At 36.4% G+C, this 23,806-nt stretch overlaps 1 protein-coding gene across 1 annotated transcript in view; it reads right to left on the bottom strand.

The window, feature by feature from the left end:
* The window catches only part of col16a1 (collagen, type XVI, alpha 1), a 109,024-nt gene that overhangs the window by 6,899 nt on the left and 78,319 nt on the right, over window positions 1–23,806 (bottom strand). The window contains exons 20-55 of the mRNA XM_016251596.1: window positions 23,281–23,316; window positions 23,046–23,156; window positions 22,617–22,661; window positions 21,988–22,023; window positions 21,830–21,874; window positions 17,379–17,429; window positions 17,167–17,298; window positions 16,992–17,027; window positions 16,816–16,923; window positions 16,447–16,569; window positions 15,891–15,944; window positions 15,753–15,794; window positions 15,577–15,612; window positions 14,832–14,885; window positions 14,644–14,712; window positions 14,283–14,336; window positions 13,759–13,785; window positions 12,263–12,319; window positions 12,054–12,095; window positions 11,763–11,834; window positions 10,775–10,828; window positions 9,069–9,110; window positions 7,432–7,548; window positions 7,196–7,243; window positions 6,612–6,689; window positions 5,519–5,563; window positions 4,488–4,576; window positions 4,364–4,370; window positions 2,647–2,700; window positions 2,283–2,318; window positions 2,023–2,085; window positions 1,686–1,757; window positions 1,509–1,562; window positions 1,243–1,287; window positions 983–1,027; window positions 498–551 (exon numbers count right to left, since the gene is read on the bottom strand). Of these exons, the coding sequence (XP_016107082.1) occupies window positions 498–551; window positions 983–1,027; window positions 1,243–1,287; window positions 1,509–1,562; window positions 1,686–1,757; window positions 2,023–2,085; window positions 2,283–2,318; window positions 2,647–2,700; window positions 4,364–4,370; window positions 4,488–4,576; window positions 5,519–5,563; window positions 6,612–6,689; window positions 7,196–7,243; window positions 7,432–7,548; window positions 9,069–9,110; window positions 10,775–10,828; window positions 11,763–11,834; window positions 12,054–12,095; window positions 12,263–12,319; window positions 13,759–13,785; window positions 14,283–14,336; window positions 14,644–14,712; window positions 14,832–14,885; window positions 15,577–15,612; window positions 15,753–15,794; window positions 15,891–15,944; window positions 16,447–16,569; window positions 16,816–16,923; window positions 16,992–17,027; window positions 17,167–17,298; window positions 17,379–17,429; window positions 21,830–21,874; window positions 21,988–22,023; window positions 22,617–22,661; window positions 23,046–23,156; window positions 23,281–23,316 (2,133 nt within the window). The remainder of the gene's footprint in view (window positions 1–497; window positions 552–982; window positions 1,028–1,242; window positions 1,288–1,508; window positions 1,563–1,685; window positions 1,758–2,022; window positions 2,086–2,282; window positions 2,319–2,646; window positions 2,701–4,363; window positions 4,371–4,487; window positions 4,577–5,518; window positions 5,564–6,611; window positions 6,690–7,195; window positions 7,244–7,431; window positions 7,549–9,068; window positions 9,111–10,774; window positions 10,829–11,762; window positions 11,835–12,053; window positions 12,096–12,262; window positions 12,320–13,758; window positions 13,786–14,282; window positions 14,337–14,643; window positions 14,713–14,831; window positions 14,886–15,576; window positions 15,613–15,752; window positions 15,795–15,890; window positions 15,945–16,446; window positions 16,570–16,815; window positions 16,924–16,991; window positions 17,028–17,166; window positions 17,299–17,378; window positions 17,430–21,829; window positions 21,875–21,987; window positions 22,024–22,616; window positions 22,662–23,045; window positions 23,157–23,280; window positions 23,317–23,806) is intronic.

Here is a 23,806-nt window from a genome sequence, read left to right as displayed (position 1 = left end):
GTGTCAATTTACAATTTAAAGCACAACGCGAATACTGTAAGTTCTCAGCGTTGCCGTAAAGGAAACCATGTAATATTATATTATGGACATAAGTGTTAACTGTCTTCTAACTAATGGAGCAACCATTTAAAGAGAATATTCCTGAATATATTAGATATTATAAACATAAGTATGTCTCTTCATCTCCACTCTGTGGATAGAACTTTGAAATGGCTTGGCACAAAAAAGAGTCAACTCTATCTCACGTATTGAGGTTTGTTACTGCCACAGTAACATGACAACACATATTAGGTTTGTACAATGGGATCACGCGTTTGCAATAAGTTGGCCAAGCATTTGTATCCGTGTTTGCTTACGAAGTATGTTAATGGTCTAAGGGTGCAGAAACCTATTTTCAAAGCATTATTTCATTATCTGAAATCTATAGAGCATTTGTAAGGAAATCTATAGCACATTTAAAGGTTCAGTGGTAATATATCTAACAGAAGACAGCCTACCTCTAGACCAGGCCTTCCTGCAGCTCCAGCAGGTCCCTGAGGTCCTCTATCTCCCTACAGAGAACAATGAAGAGTGGGTGATGTAGATTAAAAGACAAAAGAGGTATGTAAAAATATAGACTGTTGTGTGTAATCTCTGCATCATTGGAAGTGCCAAATGGATGACAAAAAAGAATGATTGTTTCCAAAATGTTTTCCCATTGTTTGGGATAGCAAATTGTCTTGTTCCAAACTACCAAACACCACAGACTGAGCTCAAAGTTTGCATGTAGAGCAATTCAGACACACAGAACAATGTGAAAATGCAATGTTACTTTTGTAGTTGTCTTTGCTCATTAAGAGAAAGTATTTGAACATCAAAAACATTACAGGCATCAGTTTAAAGACAGGATCAATGGAAATAGTCATTTTTTATTCATTTATGCACTACACATTTCAAATAGAAATAATGACAAGGCTATGAAACTCAAAGAAAAGCCTCGTACTTTCATTCCTGGGAGACCTGTGTGCCCTTTGATGCCCTTGAAACCCTGGAATGAGAAACCGTTATCCAACAAGTAAGCCTTTTCCAATCAGAGAAAAGTCAAGTCAAGCTCCTCCTTGGAGATGCCTAATTAATGTTGACTTTGTTCTTTGTTTCAGTCTTTGTTCCAACTGTTGATTTTGGTATTCATGTGTCACTGATAAAATCTACAAAGAACTTGGAAAGTGAAAACAAAGAAAGAAAATATGGCACGTTTAATACCGGCATTCCCCTGGGTGCAGCAGGGCCAGGCACTCCTGGTTCACCCTGTTTAATTGTGAGAATAAAACACAGTTAGAAATAGTAAAGACAGAAAATAAGATAGAAACGGAGATACACATATATCCACATTATATATATTATACACATTATACATACACACACATATATATATATATATATATATATATATATATATATATATATTTTTTTTTTTTTGTAATACTATAATATAATATGTGTGGTTATACTATTTTTATCTTTCTGACCCTTAAACCTGGTTTTCCATCTTTGCCATCAAGTCCTTCCATCCCAGGTGGCCCCTTTAAACAAGTACAAAATACAAAACAATATGATTACTTTGTGAAAGTTTTAATTGTGTACAGACACTAGATAGGCTGAATGGCTGCTATAAATGTGTCTATTCAGAGGATTCTGAGACTCACAGGCATGCCTGGGGACCCGGGAGATCCTGGGGGACCTGTGGGTCCCTGTTGGCCCTGAACTCCAGCACCACCCTAAGATAAAGTAAGGGTGAGTGCATGATAGAGAAGCATCTGAAATCCACAAGTCAAGCCATTTTATGACTAAAGCATGGTATGTCAGAGCGCTTGCTTGTGAAAGTGACCATAAGTGATAAAGTATATGAATGCAAATGATAAGTAATTTATCAAATGTCATTGCTCACGTAAGGATTTATTTCCAGCATGAGCGGGGAATGTCACTATGTTGTATAATTTCATTTATCAATGCATGTTCAGGCATTATAGTACTGTCACTTGCCTTCTCAGCTTGTGGCCCCGGAGGGCCCATAGGACCTGCTTTTCCTGGGAAACCTGGAGGACCCTGGAGACACGAAGGCAACAGTAAGACATCTGGCTTGTTCCATTAGCATATTCAGAGAAATGAGGCTTATTTCAGAATTAAAGTCAAAATTATTTGCATTTTGGAATCCATTTCACTTCTATAATGTGATATTTTTTTGCGTGAAACAGTAGGGGAAATTATGACAGAAAGATGACTGATAATGACTGAAGTCCTACCGGTTGTCCTGGGAATCCTTGAGATCCTTGGAAGCCCTGTAAACAAAAGATGCAAGAACTGTTATTATGCGCACTGCAAATTGTAATCACAACAACAAAATGAAGATGTTCCACCTGGGAATTTATTGAGTAAATACACAATGTTATAAATATTTATTTTCCAGGGGAAAAAAAACAGGTATATGTTTAGCACACTTCTTAGATCTTGGGCTTGTAAATTTGAAGACGCAAACAGAACATCTTGCTCTACATAGTGTAATATCAAAGAATAAGGTATCATGAGAATGTGATATCAAGAGATATGACATATATAAAAACATAAGAGAACAATTGTTGTCAATATATCAGTAACATGATTTCATACCTGATCTCCCTTTGGTCCCACGGGTCCCGCTGTTCCAGCTTCCCCTTTAGGACCCTGCCAGTCAAGCGCAGTTAACATAGAGATCGAAACAGTAATGAAATAATATTCCCAGACAGACTGTTCTCATACTAATAATATTTGACTCTTTCTAAATGCATTGACCTTCGTTAAAATCGACTGAGAAAAACAAAGTAAATTTGCACCCTGTGGGAAGAAAACATTCTTTTTTTTCTGAGGATTTTCAGCAAGGTCAAGGACAAATGGATTTCAACATCATAAAGACTTTCCCTTAAGAAAAATACAACTGCATAAATAATAATAATGAATTTAAGAGTTGCCGGCAGCAGGTTTGAAAGTCTCAGATCTGCTTCATGGGTGTTAAATCATTAAGTGCATTGCTATGTTTAGCAGGTGGATTTGATCTCACTGGTTTAACTTTAATTTAATTTAAGAATGATTAATGAAAGCAGTCCGTTCTAAACTCACATCACAGGTCGAGCCAGACCACTCCAACAAACAAAGTTGTGAAATTGTCACAGAGCCAGTGTTTGACTCTTCAGGAACTTAATAATCGCTCACTTACAGTTGTCTCTGCACATTAAACGGAAATAGAAGAGGGAGTATTTGGCTTCATCTTTAAATAATAAGAAAAAAGTATCCCTCCACTGGCTGTCTCTTTTGCCAATGTCCTTTTGTTATTTTCCTGAATCTTGTCTCCTCAGCGGTTCAGTTATATATCATTCTATTAGTGGATCAATTCCACAGAAAATGTCAATTTGGAAAACATTGGCCTACTGTAAATCTTTATTTTCTGTTTTTCCGTGCTAATAGGAAAAGAAAAAAAACTGCACAAAACCTGAGTTTGTTGTTTCAAACAGATTCGATTGAAGCAAATTAAAGAAAGTCAGATAAAGCTCACAAAGCATAAAGCTGGACAACATTAAAATAAAATCCATTCAGGCTCAGACTCAATTCATCAGTAAGCCCACACCTCTGCTAAAACATGCCATTCAAGGCGTTGCAAAATAACCTGTCAGCAGCACATACACAATGGCTATGGAGCGATAATTGAACAAGCACCACAGCAGTACAGTTTTATTTCTCTGTCATGGCATTCATTGGGGCACACGAGAGAAGATGGGCTGGCTTCCTGAGGTAATTAAACAGGAGCCAGACCACTCCAACAAACAAAGTTGTGAAATTGTCACAGAGCCAGTGTTTGACTCTTCAGGAACTTAATAATCGCTCACTTACAGTTGTCTCTGCAGATTAAACGGAAATAGAAGAGGGAGTATTTGGCTTCATCTTTAAATAATAAGAAAAAAGTATCCCTCCACTGGCTGTCTCTTTTGCCAATGTCCTTCTGTTATTTTCCTGAATCTTGTCTCCTCAGCGGTTCAGTTATATATCATTCTATTAGTGGATCAATTCCACAGAAAATGTCAATTTGGAAAACATTGGCCTACTGTAAATCTTTATTTTCAGTTTTCCGTGCTAATAGGAAAAGAAAAAAAACTGCACAAAATCTGAGTTTGTTGTTTCAAACAGATTCGATTGAAGCAAATTAAAGAAAGTCAGATAAAGCTCACAAAGCATAAAGCTGGACAACATTAAAATAAAATCCATTCTGGCTCAGACTCAATTCATCAGTAAGCCCACACCTCTGCTAAAACATGCCGTTCAAGGCGTTGCAAAATAACCTGTCAGCAGCACATACACAATGGCTATGGAGCGATAATTGAACAAGCACCACAGCAGTACAGTTTTATTTCTCTGTCATGGCATTCATTGGGGCACACGAGAGAAGATGGGCTGGCTTCCTGAGGTAATTAAACATCTACGGTGTTTGTCTGAGCTGATCGTGAGTTGGCATGCTTTGACTTACAGACAGTCCAGGAGGCCCTTGAGGACCAGGGAAACCAATATTGCCCTATAAAAGAATGATGATAAGAGAGCAACAGTTAGAAATATTTTCCTTTATAATAGTAATTGCTTTGTCACAATCTGTATTGTTAAAAGCGCTATATAAATAAAGGTGACAAAAACAAAAAAAGCAATCCTGTCACACATGCATCCCAATAATTTTTTTCATAGTCATGCAGCCTGTTTTACTTGGTTTTGAATATTGGTACTAGTAAAGTGTGACAAAACTGTACTACTCAACAGAATTGAAAACCAAAAAACTACTTGTGTGGTTCACTGCACAATACTAAGTGGATCACGATCAACGTTCAGTGGGTTTCAGTGAGTTTGTTGCTTTTTGTTTTCAGAGTAGTAATTGATATTGAGCTATTGAGGGTTAAGGTTATTGACCTGGAATCCTTTGTAGTTGATATTCTTGAAATCAAAAAGCAAAAACAAAAAGCATACATTTATTTTCAAAAAAATTAAAAAAGAATCCTCCCAAGCCAGTGCACACAAGTTTAAATGGACACAAAGTCTTAATTTCCATGTTGAAATTAGTTTAGGCGTAGGTTTGGGACTATTTTGGAAACCATTATGCAATTCTGAGCCAAAACAGTAGGGGCCTCTCTAACCTCACAGCAAAGAGTAATAAATACACTGTTCTCCAGTATTGGTCCATTCTAACTGAAAACACTGAACCTAAAACAAAATGGATCATGCAAACAAACACTGCATTGTGGGATTAAATGTTAGTGACTAGATGAAGTCATGCAGAACATTTCACTGTTTGCTGTACTAAGTGCTCAGCATTGGTTTGTCTCTATATGATACAGACTGTACTCTGAAAGCCATCTGTGGTTGCTGTCACTGTCTCAGTTTCTAAGAAAAGAGGGTTAAAAAGGCAATCCTGCTAGAACTGACCTTTTAGGAGACAATCTGGGGCATAACAGGCAACGTAGAAACTTACCGGGGTTCCAGGAAGACCAGGAGGTCCTCGCTCACCTCTAGGACCCTACAATGAACAGAGACAAGGATAATGTTATATAGCATTATAACTGGGGCTATATATATATATATATATATATATATATATATGTATATAAAACATGTTAATTTGATGCGATTAACTATGAAAAAAATGTGTTAACATTTAATTATAGCAGTTCAATGAATATTGTGTTAAAATATTGTTTGTTTTTGCTCAGTTTTGCCAACTTAAATGGATTCAAACAAAGCCACAAAAGAACAGTGTGATTGTGATTTCTGGGTGAAAAACCCAGCTGTTTCATTACTGAATAAATCCATGGTTTTGAACGAATCGAGTGAACCAATGATTCAGTGACCCATTCATAAAGACAGTAACTTGCTTCATTTCTGAACGAATCAGCTACTTCAATATTAATTTCTAAACCCATGTAAAAACCCATTAATTTCATAGCATTATTTATGCTATTCTAAGTGCAGTGTAAATGCATTCACACCACCTCTAAAGAGTCTGTGTAAATATACTGTACCTAAATGCCAGTTCAGATGCAGAAAAACAATGTTATGGCCACATTGTACCTATATGTGGAGCAAGTTCTATGTTGAATATAAATGTTTGTTTTGATTCTGTTTTGAAATAGTAGCTGACGACGATGACTAAGACCAGGCAGAAGTCTCTGCCAACTGGTTGCATCAGCAGTGGACTGAATGAAAGTGAAGGCGGTGTGAAGTAATCCTACTACAGTATGCCTAGCGCCCACCTACTTGTCTTCAAGCAAATCAGTTAGGACAACAGGACACACATTACATCACCTAATTAATATTCATGAGCCAAGATGATAAGGTTTTATAAATGTGTCCACCACCTTTTCAGATTATTCCTAAGCCTTTGATAACACAAATCTGTTATAGAATTGGGGGCAGAATAATAGAATTTGAGTGTGCTATATATTGGCTTATAATATTATTATTATAGTATTGTGTTGTTAGAGTTTCAACAGTTAGACTTTGCAGCAGAGCTCTTGTATCCTCTCTAATAGGCACTGGTAATAATGAAACTCAGCAAGGTCTCTCACCGGCTCTCCTTTGACCCCTGGGTCCCCTGGGAATCCAGGCATCCCTGGTGCACCAACGCACTGACCACTGTTACTCGTCTAAAAACATTGAGCAGACGTGAAGGGTTGCAATCAGGAAATGCTTAAGACAATTTGAAGAGAAACACAAATAATAACATTTTCAATACCATGATAGTAGCTTCCATTAGTTTTATATACTAAAATGTATTTGAAATGCATTTATTTTGTGCTAAGCGTAATATGAATACATTTACATATTTATGTGCTTAATAAAAATACCCTGCAATTGTACTTTTAGTATACTGAACTGGTATACAAGTCTGGTATACAAGTCTGCTGAACTGAAACAACTAATTTTGTCCTTAATGCACTTAAATTGTGCAGAAGTAGTGCTGAAGTCCAACTAAAGATATAATGAAGTATATTTGATTGTGCTAAACTGGAACTATTGCAAGCATACATTGCAAGGTACACTTGAAATATCTTGACTTGCATATAAAGACTGAAGACTGATATTATACAGAGTGAGTAGCTTGTAGCTTGGGATGCTTCCCTATCACTGTTTTATGCGATAGGGAACTTACAGGCACACTTGGTGTTTCTTCTCTCTGTGGTCTCTGAGGCTGTAGACACTGTGAAGTTGATCATAGAGATTTAGTAGGTTTAGTACTATATATATTCTAGCATGTGCAAAACGACTGTAGAAATCAAACAGCATGCCAAACAGAAAGCATAAAACAAGTGAACAAATCAATGTTATCAACACAAACCCACACCCTGTCTAATACCAATCACATCATCCATCATTCATCCCTCTCACCCGTTCGCATCCTTCTGAGGGTACAACCCCAGGCTTGCCCTGATCTCCCTTCTCGCCTTTAGAGCCAACCTTGCCGGGCACACCAGGTAGGCCCGTGGAGCAATCACCACAGCCCTCCTACAGTGAAGCATACACATGACACAAACACATGTGTACTCACTGCAAGAAGCAAATGAACAATGAAAACACAGCATCTGCATGCAGCTACAAGTGAATAGTATTGCTGCCTTAAAGAGTAAGAAGGTACAGACAGACTGAGGAAGGTGTGTGTGAAATCTAATCATGGGATATTTTATTAACAGTAAAAACTGTGCTCTCACATTCCAGCTTGATAGAGCAGGAATGCAAGAATCCAAATAACCTCAGCTTAAAGAATGTACAAGGTTTCAAAGCCAAAACACTAGGGTTTGCAAAATAAATGATTTTCGAACCAATATTCTTCTGCTCAAACGGCACACATTTATCCTTAAGACATGGGTGAAAAAAGATTATAAAAATATAAAAAATTATGTTTTAAGTGACTTGACTGATAAACATCTAAACAAAGTTTTAAACATCTTAAATGCACCTGCCAAATGTCTTTTAAATGTATTTTTCAACAGCAAACATGCGAAAATGTTCTAAAACTTATAATGCTCTAAAACTAACAATGCTCTAAAATAATTGGTTAGCTCAAACTAATTTATGGCACAGATGTAATGTAATTATGCTGCAAAAAATGACATATTAAATCAGTATCTAGATAAACAAAGTTAAGAAGCTTAATTTTGTTTTGGGTCAGTGAGTTTAAACAAATATATATTTTTATTTAGCATAAACTTTTATTTAGCAAGGATGCATTATTGTTTCCACAAAAATATCAAGCAGCACAACTGTCATCACTGATAATAATAAGAAATGCTTCTTGAGCACCAAATTAATATATTAGAATGATTTCTGAAGCATCATGTGACACTGAAGACTGGAGTAATGGGTGCCGAAAATTCAGCTTTGTAATTAATTATGTTTTAAAATGTAATTTAAATAAAATAAAAACTGTTGTTTTTAAATGTAACATTATTTAAAAACATGCCATTGTACTGCATTTTTGATCAAATAAATGCAACCTTGTTCAGCATAGGAGACTAAAAATTCTTATCAATCCCAAACTTTTGAATGGCAGTTTGAATAAATAAATAAATTTTTAATAGCTTCGCCATGTAAGAATCATAAACTATGTATATACTTTAATAAGGTTGTATACGTATTTCAGATCTTATGCAATATGTAACAGGGGTTTCCTGCTTCATCTCTCTATCCACCATGGGGTTCTTGGCCTCAAAAATGTTGAAGACCCCTGCACTAAAAAATCCATCTTCCAAATGAAAATGCATGCATTGCATAGATGTCTTGCTGTCGTATGTGTACAATATTGGCGGCAGAATAGAAAAATTAACATTTATTCACACCACACCAACAATGCTAATGTGTATGTTTCTGTACACATTATATTACCAGATAATACCAGTGTTTCCTTGCACATGCATACTAATAATGTCATAGAGAGAGAGAGAGAGAGAGAGAGAGAGCGAGAGAGAGAGAGAGAGAGAGAGAGAGATAAGCTGAACACGTGCAGTTAATACAGATGCGTTGCTTACCGTGTCTGTGGAAGCTGAATCCTGAGGCAGAAAAACTGGAGGCTGCAAGATGGAGGAGACAGTCAGACATGTTGACTGCATCAAAAACACTTTTTCACTTCACTACAACTTAATTAATGTGTGATTATCATCAGAAGTTCAGAAGAAAGTGACTGTGGAGACACCAAGGCAATGCAGTAAACTAAAAGTTATTTTAAATAGCATTGCTTTGAAAGTAAAGTTATGATCTCATTATGTCATTAATAACCAAAATCTCATTTTAATAATGGAACTATTTTGCATGAAATTATTCAGAAAAAAACCCTGAATTTAACATGATAAATTATTTCACATTATGCTACAATTATTTATTATGCTGTCATTTCAAAACAGTTTACTGACTAATTGCATCCATAAACATGTAAATTAAAATATAATTAATTATGGTTAAAATATTGTGCTAGCTGGCCATTCACAGCATGGGTAAGAAGTTACTTTCACATCCTACTTTAAAAAGCATTAGTTTCATAGCACAAAAGACTTTCAGAAGGACAAAAACACTAAACTTCACTGTTCAACACCCACAATGTGATATAATGGAACCCTATATGTGGAGTATGTAACGAATCCCCAGAGTATTTTAAAGCATTTGTAAAAATTCAACTCAAATTCCACTTCAACTCGAACCAATATATTTTATATGCACTTGGCCCTTTTTGTATAGAGGACTGAAATATTACTCTAACTACAGTTAAACCAGAGAACTTGACCGAATATGAGAGCGGCTCTCAGATGCTCTTAAAGGTAGATACTGATGTGCTTCAAGTACATCATTTCCTCTCACTACTGGCTGGTTTGGGCTCTTAACATCTCAGTAAAGTGGCTTCATTTCATCTTACGCCATCCAATCTAATCTACTGTAATTAAGGTTTTAATATGGAAATTGGTCACCGTTTGCACTTTTAGTTATTTAATAGAACCCTTTGAATTCCTAATGTTATTCGTTACTCTTATTTAATTTAACTATTTCGTGTTTTTGGCGCTATAGAACTGAATTTATTTGTGCATTAATAAACTCGTTTTGGGATTAAGCTGTTCGCGTGGTCTGTTAAAATAAAAGTTAAAATAATAACATGGTTTAGATCTGATTGTGCTCTGGAAGAATTCGGTGGTCGGCGTCTGCTGATAGAAGTGGAGCAAAGCGGCCCGGGACTGAAGTCCAGCCAAATTTCCGCTGCAGGCTGGAAGCCCGGAGCTCTGATTTCAGGATGGGCCTTTAGCCAGCTGAGAAAATATGCGTGCGGAGAGACGGGGCCATTAATGCCGAAATCCTGCTTTCAACCAAAGATCTAATGGCTCTTTCTGTACGGAACATCACTCACAGTAATGGCCGCCCTAACTGTAACTCAAAACAATGGCAGTGTTTACCATTACACAAAGCCTAGGAGACTGTGAGTTAACTCTGAAAGGGTAATGGGAGCTTCGGCGGCCATAAAGGACAACCAAGATGCCTCACGGAATGCCGAGTTAAGATCCTTGCATGCTTACTGGTTCCTTTTAGTATTATAAAAAAGTTGCTGTTGTCCTCATGAATCACCTCCGTCTCCCTGCACTGCATTAAAGGAGGCCCGACCCGCTCCCCTTGTAACGCAGAAGTCAACCAACCAGGCTCCTTGCTCTGTGTTTATATACTGTAATAAAGCTCCTCCCCCTGTCTGGTTACTCACTGCTTGGCCGGGTGGACCCGGTTTCCCTGGTACGCCATCGTTGCCAGGGATACCCTGTAAGAAGGAACTGAGGTTGAATTGGTTTAGCCTGTGGCCACAATCTGGACACCTCCTTCTCCAGCGGGGCAGAGGGAAAGTAGCCAAAGCCCTGGACCCTCTCCTGGTTTGTGTTCCAGCTCGGAGTAGACATTTACATTTTTTCTTGCCTTTCTCTGTCTATTTTTTATTCTCAGCTCTTCTGAGGCTTGGGAAATCAACACAACACCAGGTTAAAGACCACTCAGCGCTCACGGTGAGATCATATAGAAGGAAATTTGCCAGTTTATCAGGGTGATTTAAATGATGATGGGCTTAAATACCATCACAATTGTATCACATTGTATATTTAAAACATAACTTATAAAGATATCAAATGGAATTGATTTAAATACTGCAACCTCACAGTGAGCTTCTGGATGGTTTTTAAAAAGAAAAAAGCAGCATGATCCCCAAATACTTATTAAATGAATGTATTAAGATTACATTGAATTCAGATTTTTGCGCAGTATTTTAACTACACATTAATGCTCTAGATTTTACAATCTACATTAAAATTTACATTTACTTTACATTAACTTTTAAAAGCACAGGCATTAACAAAGCACATCCCACGACACTATCCAAAAATCCCAGAAGCCCCTTTAAAGCGTGCAAATTTAACAGCAATTTTTAATATAGCGCTCTTTTACAAACTACATTACAATTGCATGATATTACATTTACATTACATTACATTTAATTGATGGCAGCTTTAGGTGTTAAACATTATTTGCTAAATTAACATATGTTTTAAATGTAAACATTATTGGTGCATTTAAATATGCTTTAGTTCAAGCCCAGAGTTACCCATGCAGGCCTTCCCGATACAGAAGCCCCACAAAGAGAGCAGGATAGAGGAACAGAGAGAAAAAGCAGAGGTATGCCCTGATGCCATCTGTTTCATACTCACGTGTGGGCCGGGGATTCCTGTAAAGCCTTGTGGCCCTGGGGGACCTGGAGGGCCTGGTGGTCCAGGAGGCCCCTAAGGCACATTAAGCACATGAGTAAAGTAAGAAGACAGTCATTCATTACTCATTAAAAAAGTCACAATAACTCTCAGATTTATTTTTATGTCTCTATTAGTAGAGTGTAGCCCTGAAACCCTATTGTAATTGCTAGTTTTTTGTTTTTTAATAAACTTCTCAAAATGCAGTGATTTAAGCAGCAGAAGGGAGATAAAGAGTGAAAAAGGAAGTGAGACCTGAGGACCAGACTGCCACCTGTTCTCACCACCTGGGACCCCCTGCAAGAAAAGAGTAATCAAATTCAGCACTGTGAATGACATCAGGTCTCATGATTTAAAAGGTTATGTTTAATAGCCCAAATTCTTTGAGTTGTTTATGTGTGAGAGTGTGCTAATGTCCTCCTGATAATAAAGCATTATAAAATAAAAATAAAGCATTAGCTCACAGGTCCGCCAGTTCCAGGGGACATATTATTCAAACAGTTGCACTCTCCTGGTTCACCCTACGATGCAGAAAAAAAACAAAACAATTTGATTATAGTGAGTTGGACATTTTCTAAGTAAACTGCCATAACTAGTTTAGATTGTTTCCAGGGTGATGCTATGTGGTTGCTAAAGTATTCTAAATGGTTTTTATGTTTTCTTATTGGAACTAATTATTTATTTAAATTAAATATATTCAATCTACACTAAAAGAGAGCACCACAACTCAGCAAAACTAAGATATAGAACATGTATGAATATGATACAGAAGATATTTGTTTCTAATAACCAATATCCATTTTTATTGTTGATTTATTTTTGCTTTTTGACAAACTAAATAACCATTTAGACTATAAAAGAAATTATAAGCATTATATTATTATTAATAAATTAATGCATACTGATTTATTATTAATAATAACAATAACAAATAATAAAATGAACTTCTGATCATTAAAAATATAATAATAATATTTTAATGTAATGAAATTTGACAGTTGAGAAGTATAAATATAATAAATAGTTCAAACCAATTAGTATTTGGAATAATTATAGTGATAATTCCCTTATTACAGTACCAAGCAGTAACATTAAGATACTATTATAGTTTTTACTAATATTTTCAATCAGTTTAAATTTTTTTTATTTTCCATTTTCATTTTAGTTAGATATTTTGTGATTTGTTTGTGTTTTTGTAAATTTAGTAGTTTTTTTTCCATATTTGTCTGTATAGTTATTTTAGTACATGCTGTTAAACTAAATTAAAATAAGATTAGTTGATTTTTTTTAATAAGATTTGAAATTTTATATATATTAATTTATGTTTTAATTTAAGTTTCAGTTTTATTTTTAGTTAACTATAATACCCATGGTCCAAACACACACACACACACACACACACACACACAAGCATGTTACATTGTGTTGCAACATGGCATGACGTCGAAATTACAAAAGGTTCTGCTGTAGAATTCTATCCTGGCACTCAACAGGAATGACAGAGCACTTCATCACACTTAGGAAGAATATGCATCATTTGATATCAGCTGCCACTTTCCTCTGTGTTTAGACAAATTAGTCAGGGAGACAACAGAGGACATTAAAGAATGAAGCATTTCCAGGGCTTTTCTATCGAGGTCTCTCTTTCTCTTCTCCCTCACGCACACTTCCTTTCTCTTTGATACTCGGTGATGTTGTCAGATTACAGATGACAGCTGTTATATTCACCAATTAATAGCCCTGTTTTAGCTCGAGGGCATTTTTAACTTTTTCAGCACTGTCAAACTCTTCTGTCAGACTTATGCATCTGTTTGTGTCTCCAGGGTGGACACATCACTGTGCGTACAGACGGTGGCTCTAAACATTACTCCTCCTATTCATCGTTCCCTTCACACACACATTGTCACTGCTTCGGGGAACCTAGAAATCGCCTCCCCAGCTCACTGATCCAGGCACTTACCTTGTCACCCTTAGGCCCAGTGGCTCCCTGAAAGACAAGGAGAAACACACACACACATAAAGGCTCAGTTAGACAGTATTATTGTGTGTAACTCTTCAGGGCCAGCGAGATGAGTGTGGATCGGGGAGGAGCAGCGACAGGTGACGTGATGCAAGCTGACAATGTGTTGCTGTTAGGGATCCAGGCAGAGTCAGATATGACCCGAGTCTGTCTCTGGCTTCGCTCCTCAAGCTCTCTGCGACAAAGCCTCAAGTAATTAACATCTGATGTGAGAACAGACAATGCTAACTTTGCTTTTTTAATGAGACGAGCTCTGGCAAGACAACAAACTCTCGCTGCCTTTGTCTCTGCAGTTTATGAAAGTTTGTTTGATGCCGTCTCTAGATGGCAGAGCAATGAACTACGGACAATATGCTTGGGTGAATTTGTTAATGACAGAGTGCATGTCACAATATGGGAATAAGCTAGAGGGGATGAGCAAAGCATTGCTGGAGAGGACTAAATAAATAAATAAACAAACTTACAGAACTCCCATCCTGACCTGGAATCCCAGAAAATCCTTGTGTACCATCCCTACCCTGTGACACAGAATATATAAATCATTTACAAGTGCAAGACAAAAAATAAAAACACACTGGCTGTGTCTCATTACACTTCCTATTTTGTATTATATGAAATAGTATACTGTGAACATGATTATGAATAACAGCATACTTAATATGAAATATGAACTTTTCTTGCATAATTTTTTTATGCAAAAGACATCATGTAAATCCATAATTGCATTCAGTTATTAAATGTAAAGAAAAGAGCAAGAACTTAAAAATTGTCTGTCCCTATGACTGGGGACAACTTTGTTGTCTAAGTTTTATCTCAAGTTCTTACCGGGGGTCCAATTGATCCTATTCCCATTGGCCCCTGTGGCCCTGGTGGTCCCATTTCTCCCTTTGGACCCTATTGATATAAAGCAATACATTGGAACAGCAGTGAGGTCAGATCCATTGTCTATCCATTGTCAGATCCATTGTGTCTTTTGGACTGAGGAGTAGTGTGTTATTGCATTAGTGATCTACCCTTTGTCCCGCTGGTCCAATTGGCCCTGCGGGTCCTTGACGTCCTTCTGGACCCTGTAGGATACACATGACTGTTTTCACACTTGGTTTCTATATTGAGGGGGTTGTTTTATTTATTATTGTGTATCATACACTACTGTTCAAAAGGGTTAGTAAGATTTTTTAAAATCTTTTTTTAAGAAAATAATACTTTTATTCAGCAAGAATGCTATAAATTGATCAAAAGAGACAGTAAAGACATTTATAATGTCTTAAGATTTCTATAACAAATAAATGCTGTTCTTTTGAACTTCCTATTCACCAATGAATCCTGAAAAATGTATCATAATTTCCACAAAAATATTAGGCAGCACAACTGTTTCAACATTGATAACAATAAGAAATGCTTCTTAAGCATCAAATCAGCATATTAGGATGATTTCTGAAGGATCATGTGACACTGAAGACTGGAGTAATGATGCTGAAAATTCAGCTTTGCCATCATAGGGATACATTACATTTTAAAATATATTCAAATAGAAAACAGTTAAACAGTTAAATTCTAATAATATTACACAACATAACTGTTTTACTGTATTTTAATCAATACCAACCTCAACTTGTGAACAGTAGTGTATGTATCAAATAACAGTAGACAAGTAAAAATACAGACAATTCAAAGAGAACAACATCTGCATATGTGCACACTCAGAGGGACAAATCCATGTGTGAACACCCAAGAATACAATACTTTTTGTGCACTTACAGCAGCTCCGGGAAAACCTCTCGGTCCCTGCTCACCCTGAGTGAGAACATCAAAACATTACAAAGAGCTGGTGCATTTAAGGGATAATTGAAATGCAACTGAGACCTACACATTTCTCTAAAAATAGTATATATGAAAACAGATTTTCTGAGGGATTACAATAGCTGTTCATTCACCTGCAGTCCTGGAAGGCCAATACCTGAAGGACCAGCATTGCCCTAATAATAAATAAACATAAGCATCACTCCACAGTCAATCTTAACACTCTCGCACACAGTTGTGACTGATGCATGCACATGTGTGTACAACTTTACCTGACTGCCTTTGAGTCCTGGAGGTCCCTTGATACCAGGTGGGCCTGGCCGACCCTATAGAATAAAGATAATATGGTATTATGTGCCCATTTTACACAAGCAGTTATATTTTATTAACTCACAAATGCATCCAAAATATAACATGAATATTTAATTGATATTTCATATTGTTAGCCATTTGATCAATGCATTGATCCATATCCATATCAATGTATCCTTACAACCCTATTAATCACATTTATTTGCTAAATGGCATCTTAACTAAGTACTATCAATATTATCATAGAAGTTACATTCGTTTTATTTTCATTATATCAACTGCTAAGCCAAAATCACAAGTTCAATTGCTTAGAAAAGTGAACCTCTCCTCAACAAGCTGCATGATTTGAAGTATCAGTCATATATGTAACACAAATTGTGTGCTCCTAAGTTGAATATTTGGAGTTAGGACTTGGTTTGTGCAATAGTCATATAGAACTACTTGAAGAGTAGTTTTATATGAAAGAGTATCACTAATTTATTGAGAAAGCATGCATTTTTACAGAAAAACTCGTACCTGTTTGCCTTCTCGGCCCTCGAGTGGCAAACCTGGCTCTCCTCTCTCTCCCTTGGGTCCTGGTAAGCCAACAACATTGCCATTTCCTTCAGAGAGTGAGGGGCAACTGTCACACGCATCTCCCTGGCGATGTAGACACAGATGCAATAAGAAAAGACAGAAAGCTTTCAAATTGCAAGTGAGCTGGAATCTAGATGGTCAACCACGCTTATCTGGCATTTTTTTGCCTGCAAATTGAAACGCAGTCATATAAAAGGTAATCTATTATATCAACATGATGAATGATTGTTAAAATATCCCATGATGGTGCATAGTTTACTGCAATGTAATTAATATGTGACCGCATGATCAATGTTGCGTGACAGTGACCTTTTCTCCTTTTAGTCCATTACGGCCCTTCCTGCCTGGTTCTCCTTGAGGTCCTTGGGGTCCAGGTACCCCATCCACACCTGGGTCTCCTTGTAAACCCTGATCACCCTACAAACATAAAAATCATATTTAATGCCTAGAAAAATCCCTATTGGAGAGTTAAAAAATTAACTTACTTTCTCTCCTTGAAGACCTTGAAGACCTGGTGGCCCCTGTTGAGACATCCATTTTGAAAACAAGGTCAGTGTGTTTGGGCTTCTCAAATTAAAAATGTATAGACTGATACACTAGAAGCAACACACCACCCTTGCCTCCTATTATATAAAGCGATCATAAAATAGTCAGGCTTACCTGTTTGCCCTCTACTTCTTCTCCTGGTGGGCCTGGAGGTCCTGGAAGGCCACGTTCCCCTGTGACCTTTATCGTAGATGGGCCACTTTCAACCTCAGAGGTTGTGCCTTGGCACACGCCACATGAGTCTCCCTTAAATACAAGGCACATTAAGCACATCCATACACTTTTAATGAAGGAGAGAAAAGCACGGTGTGAAAACATTCACTTACCTTTTCACCTTTTGGACCAGTTGTCCCTATACCGGGTTGGCCAGGATTACCCTGTAAAAAAATGACATCACTAGTGAAAATGCATCCATCCATCCATCTTTTTTTTTTTTTTACTAGTGTAACATTTTGAGTGATAAGCTGAACTGAAAAATAAACATGAATTTAAGAATGTATTTTTTTATTTATTTAAAATTTTTATATGGTTTGTCACACTTGTGCTTTAATGACAGCAGGATTCACACTGCATGAACTCATAAAAATTCATGTAAAAAAAAAGTGGACCAGTTGTCCCTATACCGGGTTGGCCAGGATTACCCTGTAAAAAAATGACATCACTAGTGAAAATGCATCCATCCATCCATCCATCTTTTTTTTTTTTTACCAGTGTAACAATTTGAGTGATAAGCTGAACTGAAAAATAAACATGAATTTAAGAATGTATTTTTTTATTTATTTAAATTTTTTATATGGTTTGTCACACTTGTGCTTTAATGACAGCAGGATTCACACTGCATGAACTCATAAAAATTCATGTAAAAAAAAATTCAAAATTTGGGGTCTGTAAGATTTTGTAATGTTTTTGAAGTCTCTTATGCACTTATGCTAATCAAGGTGGTGACAAATACAGTAAAAACAGTAATGTTGTGAAATATTACAATTTAAAAAAAAAAATTCTATTTGAAAAAATTAAATTAAATTTATTCCTGTGATGACAAATCTGAATTTTCAGCAGCCATTACGCCAGTCTTTAGTCACCTAATCCTTCAGAAACCTGACAGTTTCCTGCCAGTTTACACTAAATTCAGCTAGACAGTCTTATTATTATTATTATTATTATATTTGCCTCTCCAACTGTGGTATTTGTGTGTCTCCTGGTGCTGTGAGGTTGCAATCAAAACACTTTACAATCAGTGCAGAATAACAAAGTCTGAGTTGAGCTTAATCACCTTCTCTCCATTATTTCCACTTGACCCTTTTGGACCAGGTTTGCCCTAAAAAACATCAGCATCTGCACATTAATCTAATGCTGAGATCAGTCATAAATCACAGATGCAAGTTAAAAACATAAAGCATAGACAAGAATAATAAAAAAATGGTTACTTACAGTTTTCCCCTCATTTCCTTTGCTGCCTGCATTACCCTATAACCAGAAAATGTTACATATGAACGTACAACGTATAACAAAAAAAACTACTGTCTACACCTTATTGTTTCCCGAAATGACAATACTATTTTATAATGTGATAAAGATTGCTTCAATTTGATAATTACCACACACACACACACACACACACACACTACAGTCATGCACAGTGGCAACAAAAAGTATTTGGACACATAAGCCACACTTAAGCATTTCAGTGCACTGGGGGAAAAAATGGCATTGAAAAAAAATGCACTCTTAACTTTTCTCAGAACAAACTTTTAGCAATTACTTTTAACCATCTGGTCCCAAGGTCATTTTTAATGGATGTATGAAGTCAGTTTCTCTCCACACAGGTGCCCTAGAGAACAACTACAGGTGTAGTTCATCACATTAAGTACAGAGGTGTTCCACTAAATCTGACAACCGACTTATTTTTGTGAAATTCTTTGTTTCAATTACCTAAAATAATGACATCCATACATTTAAGTGTCCAAATAATTTTCAGGGTCACTGCACATGCATATGTATTGTTTATAATGGTGTATAACATTAAAACCATTTGAAAATGTAGAAATTCATCATCCTAGTGAATACATTTCCATTTAGTTTACCTTTTCCCCTTTTAGTCCAGCAAAGCCACTTGGACCTGGTTCTCCCTGTGCATGAAAATCAAGTAAAAAGAAAGAAAAGAAAAAGAAAATCAGAGAATATCAGTGCATATTCTCTTGTTTAACAGACATGAAATAAAAGCCTTGGCTGCTTAATTCCCCAATCTGTCATTAGAATCATTTTTAAAAGCATTTGTGCCTGAGGCTTATATCTGAGCCAAATGTGTGGAGTTATACAGATCAGGGATGTCTGCGGTTATGCATGAGCCAATATATGCATCCCTGCACACTCATACACAACCACTGAAGTTGATATCAAAAACTGTTTGCATTGTAATTTACTGCAGTTCAGGACTTGTGGGAGAAAGTGATGCAGACGTTTTTAAATGCTGTGTGCTGGATATCAATGAGCAATCACTCCATCACATTCACCTGCTCTCCTTTCTGTCCAGCACCTGGATCTCCTTTCTCTCCCTTTTGAGCTGGATTCAAAATGCCCGCTGGCATTTCTCCAATGCTAGGGCAGCCAGAACATAGTTCACCCTAAGAGAACAAAGATGGCAAGATTTTGCAACTTAATTTAGCTTCAGAACTTCTCCCAGTGTCAAGCAATTCACAAACGGAGTACAGATTCTTCATCTTTCTTGCCAACGCTTGGCAGACTCACCTTTATGCCTTTGGCCCCATCTGCTCCTGGCTCTCCCTGTGAAAGAATCACAATGCGCAAGACAGTTTGTAAAAATGGCTCAAACTCTGGATGACATTTTCAGTGACTCAGCACTCTTGAATTTCAAAAAAAAAATGCAGGCGGTAGTTTAGCCTGGAATAAACCGCAATGTGCTGTAGTTGTCACAACACTGACTTTTAAGAAAAAGCTTTGCAACAGGAAGCAGCTATTAACATTAAATTGAAAGCCTATTTCATTGTGTCTGTGTATATGTGTGGTCATATTGTGTATTTTGGATTGGTTAATGGTTTCCCAGATAAAGACTAAAAATAGGGCAAATAAAAAAATTAACTTTCCAGTGCCTTGTCCAAAATAAGTTAAAAACGGTCCATGGTTTTTATTTATTTTTACATTTAGCTTTTTATCATATTAAGTATTGCTTGATTAAAATAAATAAATAAATAAAATGCAAACATTGTTGCATCATATTGTAAACTCAAAACTCTCCTCTTTCCAAAAACAAAACAAACTGAAAACTAAGTGGCAAAAATTGGTCATTACAGTAGTTTGTGATGTAACAAAGATGAATGCATGAACACATTACGGCCACATGCACATCTCAATGACAGATATTCAGTGTCCTGGCCTGGCCAGTAATAAAATAATGAGGAGGAAGTTGGATACATACTAATAGTCTGTAGTGTTGTTTCTAATTTCTCATGCAAAGAGGGGTATTTACACTTAAGTCTGAAATGCACAGTAGCAAAAACAGGCCAATTAATTCTAAGGGTCAGAGAAAGGGTGGAAAATGGTAATGTAAGCTAAATTATGACTACTTTTAGTGCAAGGAATCCTGATTAACATTATAAGTGGACCTCAGAGGAATGCAATAAGATGATAAAAAGAACTACACACACATTTTAAAATCTGAGGAAAGAAAATGTGAGTAAAATTTATGGAAAAGCCGCCTTCATGATGTTAAAGTAGTTTATTTTTTCATCCAGCAGATATATTGACTGGTAAATGCCCAGTTTATTAGCCATTTAATTCACTGTATTTTTATAATATCCCACCTTGTGCTACTATGTTGTATTGTAGATATTAATATTTTTACATATGTGTGTGTTTGTGTGCTTCTATGCAGTAAGAAAAGGTAAGAAAAGAGCAAAAACTTACCTTATGTCCTGCTTTGCCATCCAGTCCAGTAGGGCCCTATGTAAATAGAGGCATACACGTATCAGCATCGGTCTCCCTAATCATGACACTAATATCATCCTAGCTGACCGCAACTTCTCCACTGTAAATATCCCGCATTTGCACCCTGTCACTTTCTGCATCCCACACTCACACTCTCTGTCCTACAACTAGGTATGAGGAATAGATTGTGATGGTATTGGAAATCATTGCAGAGAAATGCAAACAAGCGGTTTATGGTATGCTGGACAGAATCCTTTTTCTGTCCGAATTTTTCCCTCTTACTCTGAAGAAGAGAGAGGAGAAATTTTAATAGGCTAAAAAATTGAAAGGCTTTATTTAAAATTTTTATATGGTTTGTCACACTTGTGCTTTAATGACAGCAGGATTCACACTGCATGAACTCATAAAAATTCATGTAAAAAAAAATTCAAAATTTGGGGTCTGTAAGATTTTGTAATGTTTTTGAAGTCTCTTATGCACTTATGCTAATCAAGGTGGTGACAAATACAGTAAAAACAGTAATGTTGTGAAATATTACAATTTAAAAAAAAAAATTCTATTTGAAAAAATTAAATTAAATTTATTCCTGTGATGACAAATCTGAATTTTCAGCAGCCATTACGCCAGTCTTTAGTCACCTAATCCTTCAGAAACCTGACAGTTTCCTGCCAGTTTACACTAAATTCAGCTAGACAGTCTTATTATTATTATTATTATTATTATATTTGCCTCTCCAACTGTGGTATTTGTGTGTCTCCTGGTGCTGTGAGGTTGCAATCAAAACACTTTACAATCAGTGCAGAATAACAAAGTCTGAGTTGAGCTTAATCACCTTCTCTCCATTATTTCCACTTGACCCTTTTGGACCAGGTTTGCCCTAAAAAACATCAGCATCTGCACATTAATCTAATGCTGAGATCAGTCATAAATCACAGATGCAAGTTAAAAACATAAAGCATAGACAAGAATAATAAAAAAATGGTTACTTACAGTTTTCCCCTCATTTCCTTTGCTGCCTGCATTACCCTATAACCAGAAAATGTTACATATGAACGTACAACGTATAACAAAAAAACTACTGTCTACACCTTATTGTTTCCCGAAATGACAATACTATTTTATAATGTGATAAAGATTGCTTCAATTTGATAATTACCACACACACACACACTACAGTCATGCACAGTGGCAACAAAAAGTATTTGGACACATAAGCATTTCAATGCACTGGGGAAAAAAATGGCATTGAAAAAAAATGCACTCTTAACTTTTCTCAGAACAAACTTTTAGCAATTACTTTTAACCATCTGGTCCCAAGGTCATTTTTAATGGATGTATGAAGTCAGTTTCTCTCCACACAGGTGCCCTAGAGAACAACTACAGGTGTAGTTCATCACATTAAGTACAGAGGTGTTCCACTAAATCTGACAACCGACTTATTTTTGTGAAATTCTTTGTTTCAATTACCTAAAATAATGACATCCATACATTTAAGTGTCCAAATAATTTTCAGGGTCACTGCACATGCATATGTATTGTTTATAATGGTGTATAACATTAAAACCATTTGAAAATGTAGAAATTCATCATCCTAGTGAATACATTTCCATTTAGTTTACCTTTTCCCCTTTTAGTCCAGCAAAGCCACTTGGACCTGGTTCTCCCTGTGCATGAAAATCAAGTAAAAAGAAAGAAAAGAAAAAGAAAATCAGAGAATATCAGTGCATATTCTCTTGTTTAACAGACATGAAATAAAAGCCTTGGCTGCTTAATTCCCCAATCTGTCATTAGAATCATTTTTAAAAGCATTTGTGCCTGAGGCTTATATCTGAGCCAAATGTGTGGAGTTATACAGATCAGGGATGTCTGCGGTTATGCATGAGCCAATATATGCATCCCTGCACACTCATACACAACCACTGAAGTTGATATCAAAAACTGTTTGCATTGTAATTTACTGCAGTTCAGGACTTGTGGGAGAAAGTGATGCAGACGTTTTTAAATGCTGTGTGCTGGATATCAATGAGCAATCACTCCATCACATTCACCTGCTCTCCTTTCTGCCCAACACCTGGATCTCCCTTCTCTCCCTTTTGAGCCCGATTCAAAATGCCCGCTGGAATATCTCCAATGGTAGGGCAGCCAGAACACGGTTCACCCTAAGAGAACAAAGATGGCAAGATTTTGCAACTTAATTTAGCTTCAGAACTTCTCCCAGTGTCAAGCAATTCACAAACGGAGTACAGATTCTTCATCTTTCTTGCCAACGCTTGGCAGACTCACCTTTATGCCTTTGGCCCCATCTGCTCCTGGCTCTCCCTGTGAAAAAATCACAATGCGCAAGACAGTTTGTAAAAATGGCTCAAACTCTGGATGACATTTTCAGTGACTCAGCACTCTTGAATTAAAAAAAAAAATGCAGGCGGTAGTTTAGCCTGGAATAAACCGCAATGTGCTGTAGTTGTCACAACACTGACTTTTAAGAAAAAGCTCTGCAACAGGAAGCAGCTATTAACATTAAATTGAAAGCCTATTTCATTGTGTCTGTGTATATGTGTGGTCATATTGTGTATTTTGGATTGGTTAATGGTTTCCCAGATAAAGACTAAAAATAGGGCAAATAAAAAAATTAACTTTCCAGTGCCTTGTCCAAAATAAGTTAAAAACGGTCCATGGTTTTTATTTATTTTTACATTTAGCTTTTTATCATATTAAGTATTGCTTGATTAAAATAAATAAATAAATAAAATGCAAACATTGTTGCATCATATTGTAAACTCAAAACTCTCCTCTTTCCAAAAACAAAACA

This window comes from Sinocyclocheilus grahami, unplaced genomic scaffold (assembly GCF_001515645.1).
Source record: "Sinocyclocheilus grahami isolate Dianchi unplaced genomic scaffold, SAMN03320097.WGS_v1.1 scaffold1060.1, whole genome shotgun sequence".
Classification (NCBI taxonomy): domain Eukaryota; kingdom Metazoa; phylum Chordata; class Actinopteri; order Cypriniformes; family Cyprinidae; genus Sinocyclocheilus; species Sinocyclocheilus grahami.
This window is presented reverse-complemented; position numbering and strand designations above follow the sequence as displayed.